Source organism: Notothenia rossii, assembly GCF_949606895.1.
Source record: "Notothenia rossii genome assembly, chromosome: 11".
Lineage (NCBI taxonomy): Eukaryota > Metazoa > Chordata > Actinopteri > Perciformes > Nototheniidae > Notothenia > Notothenia rossii.
Window position 1 is genome coordinate 47,162,963 of NC_136910.1, and position 21,706 is coordinate 47,184,668.

Genomic DNA, 21,706 nt, shown 5'->3' on the forward strand with positions numbered 1-21,706 from the left:
CCATTGATTTAAGTGAGAATACTGATGACCTGATTAAGGTGTGTGCAACTGCTTTAGTAACACATAGAAGCCATTCCAACTCTTGCAATCACAATTGCATAAGAGCATTGTGGATCCATGACTATAGAAGGAAACCTCTCACATTGCTCCACAGAGGAGCTGCCCTTTATGATCTGTCAGTCTCTTGCACTCTTTTGAATACTGATAACAATGGCTTGGAGAAATAAATATTCAACAGCAGAAACAACTCACAGTCTATAGCTATTGTTCTCATGCAGTATGATGTGGGGCTCAGAGCACTGCAGCGCCTGAACTTCATGCTCCCTCTGTCCTTGGCTGGGGATGAGAACCATTTTTGTGTGTGAGAGGGAGAGGCTTTTACCAAAATGACCGTTTACATAACACTAGGCAATAACCAAATAGATAAGTAATGGTCCAAAAAAAGGATGAGATGAAAGGCAAAAGGTTCCTGTATGTGGATGTCACCAGTGTCCCTCCCTCCCCTCTGTGATGATGATGATGATGGTGATATCACCACCCTCCCATTGCATTTTCAGATCAATGAGGGAGGGAGAAAGAGAGAAATAGAGAGAGAGGTCTGTGTATTTTCAGCCACACGCTCACAGCTGTGCAGCTACCCCATGTACGTGCTCATATCCTGAGAAACACAGAGAGAGCAAGTCTGACATTCCTCCCTTTTCTGCATCATTTCCTCTACAGACGCGTGAGAGACATACCTTCTCCAGGATTTCCAACTTTGTTTTCCTTCTTTTTGTTGCTGCGGTTTTTATACTGTTTTGGTTGTCGCATTCCCTCCGTGTCTTTGGAATGAACGGGTTTCCTGCCTGCGTCGTTTCCATGTCAGCATGGGAACTGCCGTATCCAAAAGGAAGAATTTAAGAAACGATGCGATTTCTTCTGTGGCAGCAAAAGTTAGGTGAGTGACACCCGGAGCTCTCCGCATTTGAACACGTTACATAGAAGCTTCAGTGAGACTTGGCAGGTATTTAAGCTTTCAGGTGCCACCCAACCGAAGTTACCCATGTGTGACAGTTCAATTTCCACTGCGCTTCCCGGGTACAGCTAGTCCTTATTTGTAATGCGCAGAGGTTATTTGCGCTTTTCTCACGTCCTCCGACTGTCCCGTCTAGCCCCGGGGCGTGCATCTGAGAAAACGTGTGCTTTAAAATAAAAATACATCCCTCCAAACAAGATTTGTGATGATTAAATCAAGCCAATTTAAGAAAAGGCTTCCCTTTAATCCTACAAAACTGTTTTACCTGGATTAAATCATGCTGGAAGAGGATATTTGCCCATGGCGCGTCGGAGCTATTACTGATGTTGTGAATGAAGCATCATTGTGTAATGAAAGTCATGCAGAGGCAAAGCGAGGGCTGCTGTGACTCACGGTAACCCTCATGCAATTTCTCACCTAAAATAGACTTTCCTCTGCTTTGAAAATAAATAGCCAGCCATCCTTTTGATAATGGTGTTTTAGACAAACGGCTGTCTGTCTGGCCGCATCGACCCGAGCGCAGCGAGGGGGCTGCTGGTGCTGCCTTCACGGCCCGGCGGGCAAATGGTACGGCCGCCAATTAATCAATCACTGAATCGATCAGATCGTTTGCAGTGATCACCTATCGTGGTCAGTTATTGGACCGGTCACTGAGGGGCAGCTCTGGTAAGCGGCTGGTAATTAATTAATTAAGGAAATAACATGGGACTCAGACTGTTTGGCACGAGTCCAGCCTGTTAAAAGCTGTTAACGACTCACTCGTTCAGTGTATGGGGCTGTATGGATTTTGTATAATGGTTGAGTCTGCATCCAGCTGTTAGCACAATCTCCATCATGTGCTGGCTGCATGGCTGAGCTGAAGCTGCAGTTTGCCTAAAAAAGCACGTGTGGCTGTTCATGTGTCCACACATGAAGTGCAGACAACGAGCTGAGATCTTGACTGAGATCAGAATACAAATGTAGTTGTCCTGCGTCTCGGCGGTGGCCTCGCTGCAGGCCTCGCTGTGTGACTTTAATTCGATCAATGAATGACCTTGACTTGTGCAGACTCCGACGTCCACAGATGTGGGCTGATGTGCTATTACGTCATTCTCTCATTGTGTCTTCCTTAACATTGCACAGCCCGTATACGTGAGCCGTGCTTGAGTGCATTGCAGTGTGTGTGTGTGTGTGTGTGTGTGTGTGTGTGTGTGTGTGTGTGTGTGTGTGTGTGTGTGTGTGTGTGTGTGTGTGTGTGTGTGTGTGTGTGTGTGTGTGTGTGTGTGTGTGTGGACAGGAGACAGGAGACATTTCATGTTAACTTGCATATTGAGGATGATCCCTTTCAATCGCAAACATACACACTCAAATACATTATTGGGTTTTCTATAGCCTACAACCCCTCTCTCGTTCACACACAAAGTTCAGAGTTTAATTATTTCTGAGTTTATTGGCATACTGAGCCTTGCCTCCCGTAGATGGGGAATGCAGCTGAACCACATCCAAAATTCATCAGCCTTTCCCCTGCAAGCAACCTCCTGAAAGAGGAAGTAAGCATTCTGAAGTGTTTTCTCTGCATCTCTCCACCACGTACAAACATAGCAAGGCATGTGCACACACATCTCTCTCCATTTCATCAACACATGCTCACTTCCTTTCCCCATTCTATCTGAAGGGCAGGCTGGACTCCAGCAGATTTTAAGTGCTAGCTCCGTCTGCAACGTCAGATCTGTGGACTTTTTTTTTTTACCCCCAACACAGCCATTTATGTTGCAATGTATGTTTAAATCCAAGGATTTTACCTCGGAGACACCATTTATTTTTCTATTCCATTTTGAAGGATGAGGTTCATTTCCATACATTCTGTACATTTTGTGCTCATCGTGTGCGCCGAATAAACTTTGGAGGAAGCAGCTGAGAGCACAACAGTGTCCCTACATCTGGAGACAGCTGGATTACTGTATCTGCTTATAATTGTTGTTGATTCTGTTTTCGTCAAGAGCCAGAGAGCTTGTTTCATAATCAGGATGTTAAAGGTCAGTTTACAGCTATTGGGTTGGAACTGGTGAGGGGAATAGACCTTTATGTCTGTGAAATGACTTTGATTATCAGGATGGCCTGGTTAATATGAGCCTCTGTGTCCCGTCAGTCTTCCGTATAGCTTTTCTTCCCCTGCAGGCTGGGAACTGTGAGATAGGTGAGGCTAGATGCACATGCATGCATCAATGGTGAGACAGGGTGGGAATTGACATGGGTGTCACGTACAAAGAAGGCTGTCCCTCTTGCCTCCCTCTTACTCACACACACACCTGCGCACATACTCTATGCCAGGTCGAGCTTGAATGATTAGTCAGCTATAGTCAATCCCGCAGGAAAAAAGAAATCAAGAAATGTAATTTTAATTAATTTTGAATGCAGAAATAAATTAAAGAAACGATCCTATGTCTGTTTTATATCATCATCATCATCATCATCATCATCATCATCATCATCATCATCATCATCATCATCATCATCATCATCATCTATGAAATGATGTCTTTGGGTTCTGGATTTGGGAACATATTCATTTAAACCATCAGCTAAAATGGGATGGACATTTTTCAATATTTTCTGACACTTAATAGACCAAATGATTAATGGATTAATTATGAAGATAATCATAGTTGCAGCCTTACTGCCAGCGCAACCTCCTGATGATGCTGTGTGTCTTTCTTTTCTTAACTTCTCATTTACATACTGTACAAACAAAGACACGCCAACACGTTCCTGTGCATCAGAATCCTTAAGGAAACTGACAGCAGGCATATGTGTATAAAAGTCTGAGTCATCATCCTTTGCCAACACATCCAAACATCACTTTTTTTTCTTTCTTCAATAACCACTACTCCTTTTGCTCATGGGGACCCTCCACTGACTTCATAAACTTAATGTTTTCAAAACCATAAGCACAAAATGCATAGCCTTTTGTGATCTATATTTAGCACCTAGCTAACACTATGACCTATTTTCTTTAACCAATTCTAACCTTATTGTAAACCCAAGCTCTAATCCCTAAAGAAATGTCCTCACTCTAAAGGTATAGGACTAAAACAAACACACAGCCACATACTTTGCATTAATCTACACAGAACATAAACTAATTTATCATTCAACAGCTTTTGTAATCTGTCTCTCTTGCATAAAGCTAAGTCGGTGAGAAGCTCATGAAACATTTAATGAACAAGCTAACCTGTTTATGGAGGGCATGGCTTGGACTGAGTTAGTCACACTTCAGTTGTGTGTGCAATGAACCGGTGCACTGCACACTGTGAAGAAGGTGAACGTGTTTATTTAAAATTCTATGAATAAGTAATATTCACTGTTTGTTGTTCTGACTGGAGACCTATTGTTGCAAATAAAAGCAGTTTTACTCCAGTTCCAAACATAGCGTGATATACTAACTATATACATATACTATAAGTAACTCAAATATGGTCTCAATATGAGTGGAACTGGCATAAAAAGCATCTGATTTTGATATGAGAGACCAAGGTTTGCATCATGATTTTCTTCCTTAAATGAAACCACAAAATTCTAATCACCAAAACATAACAACAACATAACAACAACTCACCACTTGCCGGTGGCGCTATAGGCAAAGTCAGATAATCAGGACACTCAATAGGATTTACCCTCTAAGAAGCATTGATATCTGTTCCAAAAAACATGGCAATCTTCCCCATTGTTGTCTGGACATGGCAGTAAAACAATCGAAAATGTCAACCTGCTGTTGGCACCAAAGTCAAATCTGCTAATCACCAAAGTCAGTAGGCGACATCCTCTTGGGACTGGTAATGGATGCACCAAGTATCATGGTAATCCATCCAATAGTTGTTGAGAGACTTAAGTGTGGACCAAAGAGGTGGACAGACCTGACATTGCAAACCCTTGAGCGTTATTGCACGTCCAGAAGGTATTTGTCCAGCCGAAAGGTGTGCCAGATCATAAACCGCTCATAAGAGGAGTAGTTTAGGAAAGCACTTACTGTACAGATGAGCCATTTTCTCATTGAGGTATGAGGATTGGTTAGAAATCACACAGTGGGGAATGGCTGTATTCAAACAAAGTGCTAAAGAGCCATCAGCTTCTCGTCGTGTTCGTCTGTCATCTCCTGCATGTTTATGGATGGCTGGTTATGAAACAGGTCACACTCTCCCCTCCAGCAGCTCATGAGAAGTGCGAGCGACTGACAGCGAGGGGGGGGGGGGGGAGAGAGACGGGATGACATCACCTCCAATTTGAATACCAGAATTCTGCGATATTGAGTGCAAAAGCAAATGCTTTGATCTTCCTATCAGACGGAGAGGACAGGCTGGGCTGTGGTCCGGATGAAGGGCGTCGGACAACAGCTTTCACAGAGCTGTGGGGGTGTGAGGGATGACCTAAAAGATGAAAGGATTGTTTGAGGGATGGAAATTAAATATTGTGTCTTATTAGTTTAATTAGTTTATTCATGGCAGTCGACAGGTGGTACTCTTTGTTTTGTAGACCTGTTCACGGGGGTCGAGGGTTGTTGCCTAATTTTGGAAATAACAAGCTCAACAAAAGGGAGACCGTGTTTCTTCTTGAATTCTGAGAATCTGGTCATTCTTTGCTAGAATCTTGCCCTAATGTGTGTCTTATTTTGTGTCTTATTTTCTTAAATGTTTTATGTGAGGGACTGCGGATGGAAATGAGCTCAGAGCTAAATCGGGCACTGTTACGCTTGACACATTTTAATGTTTTAAGTGTTCATTACTGTGCATTGTCCCTGCCAAATAAATGATTAAATATTGTCTGGTTAGCTTTTTAACTTTTTAAAATACTGTATTTTAGATTTTTGGTAATATGGACTGGTCTTTGCAATTAATAGACTGAGGCAGAAGTTATTAAAGCAATTTGGAAGAATGGTCTGCCTGCTGTCATCTACATTTGTTTTATCTTCATTTATTCTCTATACATAAATGACCATCCAAACAGAAAAGTTTGTTTAAAGAAATGTCCCTTTTATAAGCACTTTCATATAGTGTGGGTACACCTTACCAAGCCTAGTTTGAAAATAAAGACCGTAAGCATTGGTAAACAAAAGCAATGAGGTCATTTTAGAGTGAAGAAGTAATGTTTCATTTGCAGGGTCGAATTGAATCATTCGTTTCAGTTAATAATTTGTACATAATATGTTACTCTTTTAGGAAGTGTTCTCTTATTTTACGATAAAACATCGATAAGGTAAATATGTTCAGACTTCTGTAGGGAAACATAAAAGTGCTTGGTGTTAGTGAGTGTATAAATCAGCGCTGTACAGTACGTGGTGAGCCACTAGTGTACTGACATTTCAATCAGCTCCCTGAACAGGTGCTTCATTAACACTTCCCATAATGCCCCCCCCCCGGTCCTCAGCACACGCAACAAGCCTCTCAACAGGTTCTCATCACCCGCTGTGCAGTTCTTGTTGCGTGTGTGTGTGTGTGTGTGTGTGTGTGTGTGTGTGTGTGTGTGTGTGTGTGTGTGTGTGTGTGTGTGTGTACGTGTGTGTATGTGTGTGTACGTGTGTGTGTGTACGTGTGTGTATGTGTGTGTACGTGTGTGTACGTGTGTGTGTGTGTGTGTGTGTGTGTGTGTGTGTGTGTGTGTGTGTGTGTGTGTGTGTGTGTGTGTGTGTGTGTGTGTGAGAGTGAGAGTGTGAGTGTGTATGTGTGTGTTTCTTTGAAGGAAACCCAATTCAATTAAGCCCATCTGAGAGGGGGATTCGATTACGGAGCATTACGAGTGAGGAATCTCTTTGCTTGGCAGCCCATTGTTTACAGTGGAGAGACATCCGCTCTGATGATATTAACACCAGTGGGAATACTGCCACGGGAAGTGATAGCCTGTTTTCAGCCTCCAGCCGCTTGTCCTCTAAGGATATATGGTCACAGCGTAAAACGGCATGAGAATCGACAGGGAAAAGGCATGAGATGATTAGATAGGAGTCAATATTGGAATAAATCCTGTAAGATTATAGAACGTGCCACGATAAGCACCTGTATGTCAGTTCGTTAATCTTGGACTAACAGCGTCCTCAGGATGACTTTAGCAGCCATTTGTTAGTCAAATATTACAGTGGAAATGTGAAGATCCATAAAAGCTAAATCTAAATTATCTTAAAGTGGACCTATCATGCTATATTTGAATAACATAGTGTAGGAGCATACCTATATCAGGCATATTTATACTTTTTATTTTTCAAAATACCAAACAGATCATGAATTTTAGCCATTTCTCATTTCACTCAATTTAACACTGCCTTTGCATGGGCTGATTCTGTGAGAACAGCACCATCTACAGGCCTGGCATATGTACTACAGCGTCTCCAGCGCTTTCGAAAGGCAATGTCCGTGGCTGTCTCCTCCTGATTGGTGGAGTTGGCCCAATAGCCGTAGCGCCACTTCTGTGACATCACAGAAGTGTTCAAATCTAGATCAGTCTGTATCAGATCCGTTGCAGCGCCTTTTTAAGAGATTTGGGTATGGAGGAAAATAGAGAGGGTTGTGTTTTCTGACACTTGGTGAGTTCCCTGGAACACCGGGGACACATATTCATGTATAAAAGATGTACATAAGTGCATTTTGCATGATAGGTCACCTTTAATGAAACTGTGGTATAATTTATACTTGATCTAAAATGTGCACTTACATTTTGTCTCCACTTGGAAGACAAAGTCCCGTGATTTTTACTTGGAAAATGATTTTTCATGTATCCAAATGTGGGTGGGCATTGTTATGCCTTTACACCTTTTGCAGCAAAGCTTCCCAGGGCATAGGTCTGAGGGATGATTACTAACATTGCAGGCGTAAAACCCACTTAAAAACAGGACAGTTGGAGAAAGATGGCAAAGTAAAAGTGAATAAAGTAACACTGGATAAGTAATGAGGAATGTTTCACCATATGCATTAGTAAGCACACACCTGGCTGAAGTTAAAGGGTATGTTTACAGTTTTGTAATGTTCCCATCTGTCAAGAAAAGTATGCATTGTTCTGTCTAGATCCATTAAAAGAGATGCTGAGGTGTACCTTTTCTCTATCTTTTCTAGTGGAGTTTGTGGCAGAAAAGTGTTTAAGGAGGAGTAGAGTGTGTGTAATTGTGTCTGACTCATTCAGCCCTTGAAATGCTAAGTACACTCCAGTATGTGCTGAACTGTAGACCCAGACAAGAGGAGAAATATGCTCATATTCACTCTGACTCAGCAGGAGCTTCAGCTTGCACCCACAAGGAGTTTCTAAAGCAGACGTTCAGTAACTCTTGGAGAGGAGCTCTTTCCAAGAAAGTGGCATCATTAGCATCATTGTTGCTTTGCATTTTGGCTTGAGAATACCTTCTAGGAAAGATGAGAGCATCGGTCATTTCAGCAAATGACCAAACGGCATTTGTGTACATTAAAGATACATAAGCTTGCTGGGAAGTCCGTTGAAATTATCTTATGAGAATCAAAGTTTACACACGAAAGAGGTCAAGACTTTAAAGGTCACCTATTATGCAAAATCCACTTTTCCATTTCTTTTAGACATAAACGTGTGTCCCCTCTGTGTAAAGAGATTCTGAAAGTTTCAGGAACAAAGACCCCCTCTCTTTTTGTCCTGATCCATTTATATAAAAACCTGTCTGAAAATGAGCAGATCAGATTTTGGCCACTTTATGATGTCATAACGTTTTTTTGGCTTGTGTAACCATTAGCCAATCACCAACCAAGGTATTTCAGAGGGCAATAACACACACAAGGTATTTTGTCATTTCATTTGGGGACTTGAGAGTGGGAGAGTGGTTTCCAAGAACTCTGTTGTGATGGTCACTGTGACAGCCGAGTTGGCAGCTTAAAAGCATTGCAGAAAGCTTTCAGAATATCTAACTTTCATTCATGTGAGTAAATGTCTGATGGCCGACAGACTCATTAAAAAAAACACAAAACACTGTTGGTTGCCAATTCCCATTTTCCAATAAGCTCATGAACATACCACCATGGAACGGTTTTGAAAACATTACAGCTATACGATTTAGAAATCTCTGCAAGATAATGTTCATCATGTACTAAAATACATGGAGACGTGAAGATATGCATGGTTGGGCGACATTCTGGGCAAACATCTATTTTACCTTTAAAGTTAACTGTCATACAACCAGTCTCCTCCATCACTGTCAGAATATCTAAACAGATCTCCATTCAGCCTCACTCACTCCCATTTGACACATGTATCAAATCAAATGACCGCAAATGTACCAAACAGGCCCGTAGAGACCCCTTAGGAGGCCAAATGACAAAGGATTTTAGGGTTGAGTTGATTTTCGCGTCTGTCCTGAGGAGCTTTGTCTTGCTTCTCGCTTGTCCTGACTGTTCTCTCTGTCTGCCTCTGTTTTCTCTAGTTTACTCCCCCTTTCATTTTTAATATGCCCCCATTTTTCACCACACACGCTTCTTCCTCTCTGCTGTAATCCCGTCTCTCCTCAGAAACTCCCCTCCCTAACTCGTGTCTCTCCACAAACCCCTGTCACATGTCTGAGAGCATGCGGGATGAATTCCATATCTGCCTACCAGGCTTTCTTCCTCTTGTCCTCCTTCATTTTTCACATGTGCACAAGTTATCCGTCCCCTGCCGCCTGCTGCACCTGTGTCCCTGATGTGATCGCATGTCATTTTTGGAGTGGGTGCGAACAGTGATATAAGACAGCAGGGAGAGAGGGTTTATTTAATGGATGGATCGAGAGTGATTTTTCTATATCCCTTTCTGACTCAGTTTCCTCTCATGTATAATGGATGATGCGAGTCTCTTGCACCATTGTTTTCGGATTCTAATCAGAGTGCCCAGCCTGTTGAATAATGAAACAGGAGGGCAAAATAAGAATGTCTCAGAGCTTCAGGGGAATACCTGCTGATTAGACCGTAGAAAACATGTTTCACGACGGCCCTTAACGGGACTGGTTGCTTGTCAGATCACAAGACACAAATACTTTGTCTTTTTCATTTTTTCTGTTCTTTCTTCTTTTTTGCCTTTGATTACTGAGACTGACTCACACACACAGTAACTTTAAGATGACATCTTAGACTGCGATCTGAGGTCGTCACGGCGACATCACACATTGGTTTTCGAGACTATGGATTTGAAGCCTCGACTTTGGTTTTTGGCCTTCGTGATCTAGTCTTTTTGGAGCCAGAAGTGGCCATGTTTGGACGAGAGGTTGAAGCAGGAAACAAGCAAGTGAGTCACGTATTATAAGCAGCTAATGTTAGCACTAGTTGGCCAGCTTGGTTAGCAAGGTGCAGGCGTAAATCACTTTAACTGTGATGCTAATTATGCCTAGCAAAAACATGCTTATTTGTAATATACTCATAAAGTTGGAATAATTTTGTTTTCAGATACATTCCACTTTTTACTCCTATTTAATGTTCACTGTGATGTGTTTGGAAGAGATTGATCAATACAGTTTTGAGAAGATATACATTTTATCTATCAAGAACAAATCACATTGTCACAATCATTTCATGAGAAGATGTACAAATATTGTAATTCAACTTTATAGGCAACAGTGTATAACTAATGCATTCCCTGCTTCAATTTGCATTTTACAATAATTATAGGATTATAATTTACTAAATGAACATAGTGATGTATTAAAGAACACTTGAAATTAGCACTTAGATCACAAACTACTTAAACTATTACTACTACAGCGAAAAAAGTGATAAGTAAGGTCCTTTTCTTATAGACTTCTATCAAATCTGTTATCCTTTTGCAACCTGGTTGCCATAAATCAAGGAACCTAGTGTATGAGAGAAGGAAAGATGTTGCCTCATAGCAATGTTTTCCTTGCCCCTGCTCTTACTGTGTGTGCGCCTGCTGTGTTGGACAGGCTTGAATAATTGACAGAGCTGCCAGGAGGGAGGCATTCACCCCATGTTTGCCCTTCACTCAGGAGCCTCTCCTGCACAGTCACTTCCAACACTAGCTGAATAAGAAAACAGGTTACTCTCCTGCAAGTGCTGGAGGACGTTAAATGTTCCCCTTTGATAATTGGACTGTATCTGTGGACACATCAGCTTACTTTTCAGGATCACATCGATATAAACTTAATAAATGCTGCATTATAACCAAGTTTGCTAAAAGGAAAAGCATATGCTGACTCACAACTGATCAGTCTACCTGAAGTTATAGATTATTAGTGACCTGTTCAAAGTCAGTTTGCATACAGTGCTATAGGAGTTACCTGATATTTATATCATACACTATTAGAGGTTCTCACATTTTCTCATTTCCTTTCATCCCTCCAATCAAACCTAATAATAGTCATGACTCGTTATTCCTAATAGTTATTGCTGCGGTTCATATCCTCTCAGTTCCAGATTGACATTGAAAGCACATGTTGGGAGTAATTCGTCTCTCTTTTGCCCCGTCTCCTTTGGCTCATTTTCCTCTCCTGTCACACAGAGGAACGTTAGGAGGTCAGTGTCATTCAATTGCAAGACCCAGGGCTATTTCATTAAAAGCTGAAGCCCTCTATGATATTGGATTTTTGCTCAGTGTGGCTGAATGGACGTCTGTAGCGTATTATTGTCTGTCTATTTCTGTGTGCGAGTAAAAGAGACACTAAGAGAAGAAAAGGAGCACATTATGAGATTCAGTACGGTGGTCAATGAGCTCACAGCTTCTATTTTCAGCACGTAGCCAAGCAATCTTCTTCAATTGTTGTCAAGGTTAAGCGTTTAAGTTGACATGAAAATACAGTATTTGCGGTACAAACACACATACCATTTATGAACCAGGAAAAAACCAAAACACCCATGGCCTGCCTGCTGTGATTACATCCACTGACGCAAACTGAGGTCATACTGAGAAATGAAGTTGAACAATTCTTCACTTGATCTCATCCGGCTGTCTCATTCACGTTCTCTCTTTCAGTCTGTGGCTGCCTGAAGTATGGAGATAAAACTGCACAACAGCTGCATCTCTAATCTGTGGGTGGCAAAAGCCTACAAAGAAGGCAATTAGGTCTATAGTTTACAATTCCCTTGCCCTTTTCTCCTCTCTACCCTCCCATTTCCTCTTCTTTCAACTCACCCCTCCTTTCCAACCATGAATTAATGTCTTTATGTGTGTCATGTGTGTGTGTCCCCACAGAGGAGCCCGAGCATTTGGAGAGTACCTGTCCCACACACACCCTGAAAACCGAAACGGATCAGGTCAGCGTTTCAGCCATCCTGCCATTTGTCCATCCCTCTATGCTGCTCTGCCTATTCCTTTGTGCTCTCCAACCTCCCCCTCTGCTGAAATGCCAAGCTGCAATCATCACTGCAAAAGCTGATAACCGAAGAAAGATGATATTTAGATTATTCTTCTCTAACACTCATGTTTTTTTTTTTCATCGCCATTCTAGCTCATCTACTGTGTGAAACCTTGGTGGGTCCCGACCCGGAGTCGCCGAGTGACAAGACTGGCCCGAACAACAACAATCATCTCCATCCCTGTTCCAACACCACCAAGGGCTGTGAGGACAACCGGGATCCCGGCCAGGTGAAACCCACGCTGGGCTTACACCAGCCACCTCCACCATCCATCACCATCTCTACCAAAGCATCAAAGCTCTCCCTTGAGCGCAGCTTCTCAGCGGAGGAGGACCAACAGAAGAGTGTTGAGTGCACCCTGCAGCCTGCTCGCGTCTACACCATCACCACTCAGCGCGGTATGCTGATGAGCAGCGGCCGGGGCAGCAAGGAGAGCCTAGAACTGGACGTCCTGAAGGAGAAGTCGGGGAGTGGCGGGGTGGCCTCCAGAAGTGGCCTGACCCAGGGTTCCCCTTCCTCCGCCACATCGTCTCCAACCCAGCACCACCATGCCAGCAGCAGCCGTGGCAACAACCACCATCACAGAAACCATCACGACCCTCACCACGGAAACCACCACCACCACGGCCTCTCCGGCACCACCTCCAGCAGTGGGGGGGCGAGTGGAAGCAGCAGTAGCAACCAGCAGCAGCAGTCTTCTGCGGTCACTGGATCCCACTCCCATCATGGATCGCACCACCACGGCCACCACCATCACCTGTCTCAACCCCCGCTGCAGACCTCTGTCAGCGCCCACAACATCCGCGGCTGGGGGGAGGGGGGAAAGGGGGAGGCGGAGTGCAGCGGGCTGGCATGCGAGTCTTGCAGCGGGGCCCCCTCGCGGAGCCAGGGGTCTCTGGACCTGGAGAGCGCGTCCCGAGAGGCAGGCAAGCAGCATCGACGCCTAGAGCGGATGTGGAGTGTGGACCGGATGACTGGGCTGGAGAGAGGTGAGAGGGTGGAGGACACAGAGGAGAGGAGAGGCGCTGAATTCCAAACCAGGGCGGGAGGGGGTAAGGGTATGTTTTTAGACCCCATTGGTGGGTTTGCTGGGGTTTGGTATTGGACCAGAGAGGAAATAGCATTTCTTTAATTTGCCTGATTGCAACTTTAGTAAAAAAAAAAATAAGCCTCCAATAAACTTCCTTTCCCATTAGTCTAGTATTTGTTAATTATATTTGTTTACAAGTGATATTTCTAGCCTTTTTAAAGTTTCAGAACCACTTCTGTTAAAATAAGCAGAAAATCACAGTCTACACTTGAGTAAGCAATAAGTAAGCAATAACTAGAACACTTAGGAGATTTCTTTTTTCATTTTAACTTTGAGAAAACAGTTGAAAGTAAATTCCTATTGCATTCAAATCTATTTCTTCTCAGCTCTGGTGGGGATTGATGGTTTGTTGTTGGATGTGACGTGGTGGTCTGTTGATCTGACTCTTCGTCTCCCCGTCCCTCCCCTCTGCTGTCTCCTTCTGTGTGTCTCCCTCTCTCCATTTGTGGAGTGGTGGACTGTGAAGTGCTGGTGCTGTTGCTGGTTTTGTGCATTCATATATCAAATATATTGATTACAACGTTAGCCAATATGGCACATAGATATTTCATGTTTTGTACTTAACCCAGGATTTAACATGTGTCTCTCTAATTGCAGAGGACACTAACTGGTTCCCAAAGGAAAACATGTTCAGCTTTCAAACTGCCACGACAACCATGCAGGCGTGAGTGTCCAACCTTCAAGCACACGCATCAATCTCACATGTACACAAATACACACACGATCACACTTATTTTGTTTGAAAGGTCGGACTGGTGTGTTTGCATGTTTCAGACCATTAACTCCAGACTGCATACTTTACATAAACCGCACACCATTATCCAAAGCATGCTATAGGTTTTTAAGATTGATTTCTTACCTTCCAGGCTGCCATTGATTTTCATTTCAGTAAGCTATAAAAACAGACAGACAGACCCTTAAAGCGTGCTCTAGGAAAAACAATCCATCATAGTGAATGTTGAGTCAACTTTAGCTGAATAATTAATGCATGGTTTGTTTTAAAGGCTCATCAAGATGATTTGACATCTGAGATTACACAATTCATTATCACTTCTAAACCGCTGGATTGCCGATGTTTTAGATTTCATATTTCGACACTTTTGTCAATAAAGAATTAAGTATATGTTTATCTTGAGCAAGTTATAAGACTACGAGTCTGCAGCCATGTTAGTGTACTGCATGTAAACATAGCTGTGGAGCTTCTTATCAGGATCTCACATGGTTAAAATGACATTGCTAACATTTGGCTGTTTAGCAAGCTTATTTAGCATGTTCACCATCTTAGTTTAGTCTCTTAGCATGCTAACATATGCTATACACAGTAGTGTTTCCAGGTATTAAGTAATGAATAGGAGTATGGGAAAAGCTGATGGTGTCGCCAATTGAAAATGTACAGTATCACCAACATTGTTATAGTTTAGTCTGAACCCAAATGGTGGACTATACAACCAAGAAGGGCATCGAAATCCCCAAAGGCATGTTTTTTAGCACGGCTTCAATAAGTACTTTATTGGCAGTAATGTAACGTAAGCAGTTTTTTAGTTCATGTGCAAAAACATAGGCAAACACTATATTAAAAAAGTGAGTTTTTTTAAAGCAAATGAAAAAATAAAAGGCAGATGTGTGTGAGTGAGAATGAGTGTTAGTCTGTACAAAATAACTTGAACACAAAGGCAGACTCAATATAAAATAGTTTGTTCATTTTGCCTTTTAAATAAGCTTAGACCAGCAGCAAGGTCAACTTTAACCCACACTTACTGTCTCATTATGCCTCACAGTTTTTCCATCGCTGTTTTCGGCCTCATTAATCACCGGTGCCTGAAATGTGTGTTTTTGTTCTCCCTCTCCTCTCTTCCTGCGTGCTAATTAACAATGGGACAACCAAACAGGATATCGTGAGTATATTTCCCATGCATGCTTCCTTTTATCACTTACATGTAGCTCGCTTACTTCTTGTATTTAACTGCTGTTCCTTAACTTTGATGTCTACCATTTAACCTTCATCCCTGGGCTGGGTGATTGAAAACAAAGTGACCATTACAGGATAGAACCAGGGAGTGGGTGGACCTTTTTTTGAGGTACTAAAAAATTTGATTTTCGAGAAGCATCAATCATCTCCTTATATAGAGTTATGGATTGTAAGGTAGAAGCCAAATCAGCAAATGTATTTTTATTTTAATTACTCTTTCTTGCCAGAAGGGGGAAATGTAGTTTTCAAGTCCAGAGTAATCCACTGAGGTCGAGTTATTCTGCCATTCTCAAGTCAGGAAAATGTCCGTCTGTGTGTTGGCTGACCACAACCTGTCAGCTCACATCTACCCAGCAGTTATGTCGGTTCAACACGCACATCGATAGATAAGAGTTTGGCCATATTAGATTTGTGTGGCACTCCTGTTAGTGCTCTAATCCCTCTCCACCAACATCTCCAATTAACACAAAATCTGTGCTGGCGGACTTTAGGCGTTTTTGGAACTGACTGTGGTAATTGGCTCTAGACAGATTTGTTAGGAACAAGTATTTATAGTGCTAACATGTGATCCCAAGTGCCTTCTGGTAAAACTATATGATTTATAATTTGTTGCGTTTTATTTCTGGTCCGGTTCCTGTTCACACTGACATGATGGAGGAGTAAACTAAAAATGACAAAAACTGACAGATGACTTTGTTTGACTTTGACAGTGTTGTTGATTGCCATGATGCATTCATTTAGATCACTGTCACACTTTCTAATGGACTTAATGAACTGACAAAGTAAAAATACTCAGACACAGCGTTAAACAGCTCCTTAACTGTTAATCAGGCAAATACCTACTCTAACGTGCAAAGTGTGTACATTGATAAAAATATGAATTAATAAATTCAGTAGGTTATATAAATGGGCAATATAGATCAATTATTCGATCGCTTCCTTATTACATTTTTGAATCACCGTAGTTAAGTCGTTTTGAAACCATTCTAAAAGTAGTTAGAGGAACACGTTAGGCATGAGAGGTTAGTATTGGTGATCAGAGAAGAAGGTTAAGCCATCAGATAAATGACAAGAGGAATAGTGTAGTTTCCCATGAATAAACTAAGACTAGTTCTTCACATTTCATACTGCACAACCCCTGCTGCAAACACATCTCACCTTACTAAACCTAACTAACCGAGCTGCTTTCAAATGCTTTCAAGTTCTTTGTATGTTGACCAAGCTAACCTCCTGCTGCTAGCTCAAAGGACATTTTGAGGATTTATTCAAAATGTGAAGATTTGCAGCGAGGGATTGAACCACTGACCTTCTGATTGGTGGATAACCACTCCTCCTGAGCTATTACGATGAACAGACATAGTGTAGCTCATTTGAAGTAAGTTGTAACAAGCCATCCTGTTGCTTTTTGTACCAGTGGCACCATTTATTTACTCCTGTTTGAGTAAGGTTCGCTGAAAACTACAAAATCCTATATTTTATTCAAGATGTATGCCAATGTATACGACTGGGCTTGCAGTTGAGAGCCACAGACTGGCAGGGGAGTCAGAAAGTATTGACAGGGTGACTAATGCATTCTTGGTTTTGGTCTTTTTATAGGATTTGTTGCCTGTTAAGAAAATAAGAACAATGGCAGCCTTGACCTTTTAAAGAACATTTTGTTCTTTGGTGGATTTTATAAGCTACTTTCCACTACATACCCAGAGTCGGTCAATTAAATGTAGCATGGTCAGAGATGCTCTATCTCTCTCTTTCTGCCATGGAAACATTTTAATCAGCTTCACACGATTGTTGGGTTACATCTGAACAACAATAAGTGCGATTATTAAGACATAATCACACATCAACAGTGATGCATTTCACACCATGTTTGTACTTTGACACATAAGGTGGTGTCCCTTTCTGCACTTTTTTCTATTCAAAAAGTTTTGATATGAAAGGACACAAGACTTACACAACAACATAACTGTCGTGAATATGAAGTATTAACTTCACAGCAATGGAGAATGTGCTCTATTTTCGAGTTGAGCTGTTACTTAAGCCCAAAGGCCTTCAGTGGCAGAATTACACTCTCAAGATTATTTTTAAACTGCATGAGGATACACCACAAGTATCCATGACTGATTCTGCAAAAGTAGTAGGAATCCTACAATTCAGAAAAAAAACATATATCTCATAAGGCACCTCTGAAAAGCCACATGAGGTCACCAGACCAGCGTCTCAGATGGATTATACCACATGCAGACTGGCACAGTTGTTGCAGGGGTGAATAGAAAATAAGATTTGAACAGTGATGTGATTTGACTCTCTGGTCTTCATACTCCAAGCTAGCTGCTGCCTACCAACAACAGCTTCCTGTTTGCAGCCAAATAAACCCTGCCGCTAAAAGCCCTGGCACCAGATCCCCCCCCCCCCCCTCCCCCTGCTCTGTCCTACCCCTTGCTACGCCAGCATTCTCGCTCTCTCATCCCTTTAATACTGTGCCACGTCCCGGCAGGACTTTCCGGGGATTTGTGCAGAGAAAAAGGAGAGAGAGGGAGCAGGATTCTGCAGAAGTCATCCAGAGGTACGAAGCGGCCCCTGCCAGGGTTTGCTTTGCTGTTGGCTTGTTTCTGGCTATAGTTCCGTTGTCGCTTATTTACAGCTGCCTCTAATCTGACTAAGCCAAAGATTCACTACGTGGCATTGGAAGGTGAGGACGTCAGCTTTCAAAAGGATCCTCTGAGTGCCCTGCTAGAGTGCCCACATTTCTAGGCTGGAATTGTACTGCCACCCCTGCATTTTTGGTCTCTGAAAAAACTGGTACATTCTGTTTGAATGGTTTGAAAAAACTCTGGCAAATCTTCTCATAGTGTGAATGCTACTCAGCCACACCTAGATTAATTGCATTGGTAGTAAGACTTTTGTATGACATTAGAGTCATTCGTTCAATATACTTCAGAATTCAAAACCATCCCTGCTCCAACACCATACAAGTTTGAATGAGACCGCAGCATTCTACCGAAACATTTATTTAACACCCTAACAGAAATGGGTGAATTAGAATCACTCCAAAAGTTTTTTTTTAAATGTGGAGTGAGATTATGTAACACTTGCAGGAGTAGTGTCATCAGCAACAAGTTCAGAAACTGCCCCACCCAGATGCTCCTTCACACGGAGACAGATGGCGAATGTGTGACCGCGCATCTCAATTCCTTTAACATCTCACTCAGTGTCATCCATCTGCAGTGTCAGTTCACTGACATTGGTGTTTTTTCATCAAAATGTGTGATTTGAAAATGGGGGTAAAAGCAGAAAACAGAAAAGTTGCATAAAATACCACGGGAAAAATTGTCCGCCATCCAACAGAAACCATTACTTCAATTTGTATAATCCAATAATGCCACATTCAACCACGGCAGTAAAATTGTAAAATAGTATGTTTAAGTATTTCCTTTTTCTCTTTTGTTTTCACTAAGCTGAGTATTTGACCACTAAAAGCAGATCAAACAGGAAGCCATCTTAAACTGAATAAAGGGAAACTTATGAGCTCTGACATTTCAGTGTTGTATTCCTGACTCGGTGAAGCACTTTTTTCTTCAGCCCTATTTCCCTTTAACAAAAAAACACTTAATATGACTGAAAGCTTCTTTTATATCATATTATATTCTTTTCATATGATGTACAGCCGAAGGGTAAAAATGGAAGCATTTCCGTATTTCAATCTGGTTGGCAAAGTTTAGAAAAAGCTTTAAAACATCAGTGTGGATAAAAAAAACCTTTGACATGTGAAAGTGTTTTTAAATCTTCCTGCATTAGTTTAGTAAAGATGTGCCCTAAAGCCACAAAGCAGAGCAGAAATGATTACTCTCATACAGCAGGCAGGGCCTCTGTCAAGATCCTCATCCCCACATAGCCGATCATTTGAACCATAGTTATAACAACATCAATGCACAAAGGAAAGAGCCATTTCAGTATTGCTCTAATTCAGCCCCTGTACTCTGAGAGTGCTTTTTTTTCCACAATGGGAGAGTAGATTACACCTGGTGTCTTTGATGTGAGGGGTTCACTTTCTTTTTCATCTTGCATTACCATCACTACACAATTAAATCAGTTCTTTTCCCAGAATTTTCTAAAGTCTGACTTTACTGAGTACACATTTCAGGCACTTTAGTGAGTCTATACTTCTAATGCACACACATAGGAGGAAAGGAGAATTTAAAGCCACGATTCCCCGGGCCAGTCAATGTGATCTACGATGTTATACCAGTAATCATACAAATATGCTGTTAAAATCTTAAAATGGTACTATAACTGGAATACCAACAAATGTCAACGTATCAATTTATAGTCAGTGTGGTTCGAATCCCAAATTAATATTGTTCCATCCATATACTTATAGGAGTTGAATACTGTACTCATATTACAAAATGTACTGAACTTATACATTTGGATGCATTATGGTGAAAGCTATCCAGCATTATGTAGAAGTTAAAATGAGCCTTAGCTCACATTCATGCATTAATTATCATAATCCAATAATATACCGCATATGGAGTACTTAATAGTTAAAATATTTTTGACAATTTGATCAAACCTTAGGCAAATACTATCAAAGAAACTGGGAGAAAGCTCTGTTTTTATTAAGAGTAAGACACATACAGGATAGTCTTTGGGAGTGAAAGAAAAGAGGAATGGCTTGTACAGTAAGGTAGAAAAGGAGGGAAAATAACGTGAGAAATAATGCAGGTGTGATCATCATTCTTGTTCAAATAAAGATATGGAGAAGGTGGAACAGGCAGAAGAGAGTCAAATTGAAGCAAAATCTGAAAATGTAGGCAAATATGTGGATGGGAAAGGAGTCATGGAAAGTTATAGAGCATCACAGAAAGAGCTGAAGAAGAGGGTGGCAGCACCTGTCAGATTGTCTTAAGTTGGAAATGGAGGAGGCCACGGTTTCTCTCACATTACACTCTCTTTCACTCTAAATCTCATTATCCGTGTCCACACCTCTCATTGTGGGCAGCTGAGGTTTCAGCACAGGAGAGTGTGTGTATCAGTGTGTTAAAGATCTCAAAGTGCAAGCAGAAGTGATCTCTCCTGTCTGTCAACCATGATTTGATTTGTGTTAGTACATTAAATGAGAAGGGAAATGCATCGTTTGGTGTAGCGAGTTTACTGTTGGTTTGCTGACATTTTTATGGGGGTAAACCAAGGACAAAGTATTTATTTTTCCTTTTTAAGTCGCTTCTTTTTTTTTATGTGCTTCTCCACTATGAATAATAAACATGGACCCACTATCGCACAGACACACATATACATAAAACCACACGCTGAGATCATTAATCCTGAGTGCAGACTGTTGGCTAGGTGTGCTGAAACTGAGTGTAGATGTGACATGGGAGGGAGGCAGGAAGCTGGGACTCTTGCATAGAACATCGCGTCGGTCTGAGACAGGCAGTCATAGGGACGACTATACAAACCATATTGCTTTGTTCTTACTAAATACACAAAATGGACTTCAAGTGGAACATGGTAATGCAAAGCTTCTGTATTTAATTACGTATAGACTACAAATATACAGTGTAGTCAGAGAGTTTCATTGTTGCTAGGAGACATGAATACTATGGTTGACTTTTACGAAGCTAATGCAAGTAGCTACTGTAAACCTTGCAAATTGAAAACAAAAGAGAAAGTAACTCCACAAGTTTGTAGCATATGGTCGGCTACAACACAGCATTTATTTGATAGTCTGACATATCCTCTCATTAAAGTGTGTGAAGAAACAGGAATAAAGGAACGGACCAAGACAACAAGTACGTTTTGGAAAGATAAGGTTCAAAATGTTAATAATGCACTGTTTTACAAATTTGGTGAATTAACTTTACTCATTAGCCTCAATGAGATGCAAAAGTTAACAATTTTTATGACTACATTTGAATAATGAGGGAAACAGGCTTCGTGCACTCAGGTTACTTTACACCACAGATGTAATAAAAATGGCATTTGATCCTGTAATGACTGGAATAGAGTCTGCAATCATTAGCACATGTTTCACAGATATTCTGTTGTGTATAGACAAATCCATTGTCTGACTCACAGATGGTGGGAGAACAGTTATTGTAATTTAAGGTTATTCACGGTCAGCGGTCTCTGACAGAATAGGGTTTCCTAAAGTGAATGTTAATCAGTCTCCAAGCACTGATGTGAACATGTTTATGACACAGGACTTGTAATGAGAAATACGTCAGCTTATAAAACATTTTAACTATCAGTTATGTAAATTAAAAAGAATATGGTTTACAAAGATACTGAGTATTGTTCAGGATGATGGATCACCATTG

General features: G+C 41.5%; 1 protein-coding gene across 1 annotated transcript in view; it reads left to right on the forward strand.

Annotated features, from left to right (window-relative positions):
• The first annotated feature begins 591 nt into the window (after window positions 1–591).
• Window positions 592–21,706, forward strand: part of nsmfa (NMDA receptor synaptonuclear signaling and neuronal migration factor a) — a 43,208-nt gene continuing 22,093 nt past the window's right edge. The window contains exons 1-5 of the mRNA XM_079656715.1: window positions 592–937; window positions 12,164–12,225; window positions 12,420–13,316; window positions 14,015–14,081; window positions 17,881–17,949. Coding sequence (XP_079512841.1) covers window positions 867–937; window positions 12,164–12,225; window positions 12,420–13,316; window positions 14,015–14,081; window positions 17,881–17,949 — 1,166 coding nt within the window. The 5' untranslated portion in view covers window positions 592–866. The remainder of the gene's footprint in view (window positions 938–12,163; window positions 12,226–12,419; window positions 13,317–14,014; window positions 14,082–17,880; window positions 17,950–21,706) is intronic.